The sequence below is a fragment of the Colobus angolensis genome, unplaced genomic scaffold (assembly GCF_000951035.1).
Source record: "Colobus angolensis palliatus isolate OR3802 unplaced genomic scaffold, Cang.pa_1.0 Scaffold119, whole genome shotgun sequence".
NCBI classification, from domain to species: Eukaryota; Metazoa; Chordata; class Mammalia; order Primates; family Cercopithecidae; genus Colobus; species Colobus angolensis.
In genome coordinates, this window is record NW_012113030.1 from 6,729,962 (window position 1) to 6,735,007 (window position 5,046).

Here is a 5,046-nt window from a genome sequence, read left to right on the forward strand (position 1 = left end):
TTTTAGTAGAGACGGGGTTTCACCATCTTGGCCAGGCTAGTCTTGAACCCCTGACGTCATGATCACCTGCCTCAGCCTCCCAAACTGCTGGGATTACAGGCGTGAGCTACCGCATCAGGCTGAGATGGTACATTTTATATTATGTATATTTTACTGTAATTTTTTCTTTCTTTCTCCAGGAACAAACTGGTTGATTGAGATTCTCTGCCTGATTCACTCCAAGGGGGATCCCAAGTGGATCCAATCTGTGCCCATCTGGGAGAGATCACCCTGGGTAGAGACTGAGATTGGGTATGAATCACTCAGTAAAGAGGAGGGTCCACGTCTCTTCTCCTCCCACCTCCCCATCCAGTTATTCCCCAAGTCGTTCTTCAGTTCCAAGGCCAAGGTCAGTGCATAATGGTTAAGACGTGTTTGATCAATGACTTTTAAATATTGATGTGCCTAAGAGTCATCTGGAGATCTTGCTGAAATGCACTCGCCTTCAGCAGGTCCGTGTTGTTGGGACCTGAGATTCCGTATTAGGTGACACCTATGAGGCTACTCCCAGAACTGTCCTTGAGTTCAAGGGTGTAGACCGTTCCACAGATTACCCCAGCCAGATTTAAACCGGGGATAGGGTGAAACAATAATGCCGGAATCTTAGAAAACGAGGTTCTACACCCAACCGGAATGTATAGCCATATTATATTGCTAGATAACCACCTTCGGTTGCCCTAAAAATTAATTAGCCAATCCGAATTCAGCAAATGGCTTCTGCCACGTGAAAGACACAGAGGTGTTCCTATGGGATGCAGCACATTCATCAAGCAATGCCTGTATCCAGGGTGACTGCCCCGGTGCCATGCGGAGCTCTGTACCCACTTCGTCTGACTGTGTTTAGCTACGTGTTGATATCAGCAGCCACATGCATCTCCCATGGGGCTGAGGGGTGCTCACAAGAGGGACTAGGCATATCCGAGACCTTGCATAGCTCAGACTGCTTCTAGAATCATACTTTCCTGGAAGGTGTTTATTGGTGTGTGAAGTTTTTTTTTGTTTTTTTTTGTTTTTTTTTTTTTCTGAGGCGGAGTCTCGCTCTGTCAGCCAGGCTGGAGTGCAGTGGCGCGATCTCGGCTCACTGCAAGCTCCGCCTCCCAGGTTCCTGCCATTCTCCTGCCTCAGCCTCCCCAGTAGCTGGGACTACAGGCGCCCGCCACCATGCCCGGCTAATTTTTTGTATTTTTAATAGAGACGGGGTTTCATCGTGTTTGCCAGGATGGTCTCTATCTCCCGACCTCGTGATCCGCCCACCTCGGCCTCCCAAAGTGCTTGGATTACAGGCATGAGCCACCGTGCCTGGCCTGTGGTGTGATCTTATCTCACTGCAACCTCCGCCTCCCCAGGTTTAAGTGATTCTCCTGCCTCAGTCTCTTGAGTAGCTGGGACTAGAGGTGTGTGCCACCATGCCTGGCTAACTTTTGTATTTTTAGTAGACACAGGGTTTCACTATGTAGGCCAGGCTGGTCTCGAACTCTTGATCTCGAGTGATTTGGACCCCCAAAGTGCTGGGATTACAGGCATGAGCCACCATGCCCGGCCAAAGTCTGACTTCTTTCACTCAAAGTAATGTCTGTGAGATTTATCTGTGATCTTGGGCATTGTATATGGATAATAGTGCTACATATCTATGAATGTAGCTTAACTTATGAATTTATCCTCCTGTTAATGATCTTTAAACCCTAGTACACAAATATACATCACTCACCTTTGGAAATCTTCCATTTGCTTCCCATTGTGAGTGGACTGTAATATCCCAGAGGGAAGGAACGATGCTTCCTTCTTCCATTGTCATATTCCTAGTGCTGTGACTGCTTCACAGGCACATTAAATTTGATTAGTGAATACAGTAAGTAATTTATTAAAATAATCCATTGATACTATCAGGCATTATCCAGGAATTGGCATTTTCTCCATTTTTATGAAGATCAATAAGAGTGAGGAATGACTGTACTGATTTTTCATTCTCCCATTTTTCCATGTAAGGTGATTTATCTCATGAGAAATCCCAGAGATGTTTTCGTGTCTGGTTATTTTTTCTGGCATAGCGTGAAGTTCGTTAAGAAACCAAAGTCATGGGAAGAATATTTTGAATGGTTCTGTCAAGGAAATGGTGAGTGTTTTGCAAAATATGGGTGTACGTGGAGTCTTCTATCCGACCTCATTTAACATCCAGCCTCACATCTCTAGGTCTCACCAACCCATGGGTTGAAGGGTCCACCACCCCTGGAAGTCAAATCTGCTAAGTTTGCTTACTCTCCCGCATAGCAGCAGAACTCTCAGCTTGCCCCCATGATAAACCATCCTAGCTATTTGCTAAGTCTCTAGAACCTCCAGTACTAGCACAGGAAACTTACATTCTCCTCTACTCTCCTAATGTGTAGATTTCTGGAAGTTAGCTTTTCACTGGCTTCCGGGACAACACAATCCTGACCTTCCGCCATATTTTTCTGATGCCTCTTTCCAAAACCCCTTTAATGTTCTGTTTCTATCTGTCTCAGAACTGTTTGCATGACTCTGGGATCGCTACATATCTAGTTATGCAGAATTTCTGGGCTTTTTCACTACTTTCCAGTTGATCTCAAAACTCTATGAGCCTGCATCTCAGCTGTGTTGTGTCTCTCAGCAATACACCCACTACAGATATCTCCATTAGAGAGAGCCACCGATGCCTCTATTTCAGTACATTCAAATTTGCACACCTTTCTGGCCGGGTGTGGTGGCTCAAGCCTGTAATCCCAACACTTTGGGAGGCCGAGGCCAGTGGATCACCTGAAGTCAGAAGTTCAAGACCAGCCTGGCCAACATAATGAAACCCTGTCTCTACTAAAAATACAAAAAATTAGCCGGGCATGGTGGTGGGCGCCTGTAATCCCAGCTACTCTGGAGGCTGAGGCTTGAGAATCGCTTGAACCCGGGAGGCTGAGGTGGCAGTGAGCCAAGATGGTGCTACTGCACTCCAGCCTGGGCAACAAAATTGAAACTCCGTCTCAAAAAAAAAAATTTTGAACACCTTTCTCCTATGGGCAAAACGGTTTCTAGTGCACCTTTATCTTACTCCACCCCTCACCCAAAGGCTAGCATGAGTCTAATATTTCTTTTCCCATCCCACTCCCCTGGACCTGTCACCACTTTCTTTTCTCTAATTATTAATCAAGTCCTACCATCTTGATTAATATCTTCATTCTGGTCTCAGCACTTTGGGAGGCTGAGGCAGGCGGATCACCTGAGGTCAAGAGTTCAAGACCAGCCTGGCCAACATGGCGAAGCCCCATCTCTACTAAAAATACAAAAAATTAGCCGGGTAGGTGGCATGTGCCTGTATTCTCAGCTACTCGGGAGGCTAAGGCAGGAGAATCGCTTGAATCTAGGAGGCAGAGGTTGCAGCGAGCCGAGATCACTCCATGTCACTCCAACCTGGGTGACAGAGTGAGACTCTGTCTCAATAATAATAATAGTTAATAATACTAATGTATTCCATACTTGACAATTTCTAAGAGAGACCATCTTAAATGTTGTCACCTCCCCGACAAAAAACGGTAAGTATATGAGGAAATGAATATGTTAATTAGCTTGCTTCTGTCTGATATGGTTTGGTTGTGTCCCCACCCAAATCTCGTCTTGAATCGTAACCCCCATAATCCCTACGTGTTGTAGAAGGGAACTGGTGGGAAGTGATTGGATCATGGTAGTGGTTTCCCCCGTGCTGTTCTCATGATAGTGAGTGAGTTCTCACGAGATCTAATGGTTTTTTTTGTTTTTTGTTTAGCGTTTTAGGTTTTTTTTTTCTAATTTTTCTTTTATATTTTAAAAAGGTATAGGGTACATGTGCACAATGTGCAGGTTTGTTACATAGGTATACATGTGCCATGTTGGTGGGCTGCACACGTTAATTCATCATTTACATTAGGTATATCTACTAATGCTATCCCTCCCCCTCCCCCTACCCCACGACAGGCCCCGGTGTGTGATATTCCCCACCCCGTGTCCAAGTGTTCTCATTGTTCAGTTCTCACCTATGAGTGAGAACATGCAGTGTTTGGTTTTCTGTCCTTGCGATAGTTTGCTCAGAATGATAGTTTCCCCACTTCATCCGTGTCCCTACAAAGGATATGAACTCATCCTTTTTTATGGCTGCATAGTATTCCATGGTGTATATGTGCCACCTCTGAGATCTGATGGTTTTATAAGTGTCTGGCATTTCCCCTGCTGGCACTCACTTCTCCCTCCTGCTGCCTTGTGAGGAAGTTGCCTTGCTTCCCCTTCCTCCATAATTGTAAGTTTCCTGAGGCTCCCCCAGCCATGCTGAACTGTGAGTCAATTAGTCCACTCTCCTTTGTGAATTACCCAGTCTTGGGCAGTTCTTCATAGCAGTGTGAAAACTGACTAATACACTGTCATTTCACAATGTATATGTATTTCAAAACATCATGTTATATACTGTAAGCATATACCATTTGTTGGTACCCTTTGACCAAGTTTCATTCAAGTTTTATTGGTCAATTATACATTAACAAGCCGGTGGGGGAGTGAACGTAATAGATTGGATGCCTGCCCTCATAAAATGTGTAACCTATCACTCTTTCTGCCACCCCATGCAGTGGTCTATGGGTCATGGTTTGACCACATTCACGGCTGGATGCCTATGAGAGAGAAGAAAAACTTCCTGTTACTGAGTTATGAGGAGCTGAAACAGGTAACCCCATCATTTTTAGAGTCAGTGCACACCCTCTCACCACCATCCTTACTTTCCCTAAATTCCCTCCATCGCGCTGTCTTCATGCCACCCTCTCAGTTAAAGTGGAGCCTGGTGAAGAGTCACAAAGAGTGGGATTAACTCCCTGGTCTTCATTGCCCTGTTTCTGGTTGACCCTTGCCCAAGCTTCATGCTCCTTATTTCATCTTAAAACATCTAGCCGGGCGCGGTGGCTCAAGTCTGTAATCCCAGTACTTTGGGAGGCCGAGACGGGCGGATCACGAGGTCAGGAGATCGAGACCATCCTGGCT

The 5,046-nt window shown here is 45.5% G+C and overlaps 1 protein-coding gene across 1 annotated transcript in view; it reads left to right on the plus strand.

The window, feature by feature from the left end:
- SULT2A1 (sulfotransferase family, cytosolic, 2A, dehydroepiandrosterone (DHEA)-preferring, member 1) overlaps positions 1-5,046 on the plus strand; it is a 24,373-nt gene that overhangs the window by 2,825 nt on the left and 16,502 nt on the right. The window contains exons 2-4 of the mRNA XM_011926333.1: positions 180-388; positions 2,026-2,152; positions 4,641-4,735. Coding sequence (XP_011781723.1) covers positions 180-388; positions 2,026-2,152; positions 4,641-4,735 — 431 coding nt within the window. The remainder of the gene's footprint in view (positions 1-179; positions 389-2,025; positions 2,153-4,640; positions 4,736-5,046) is intronic.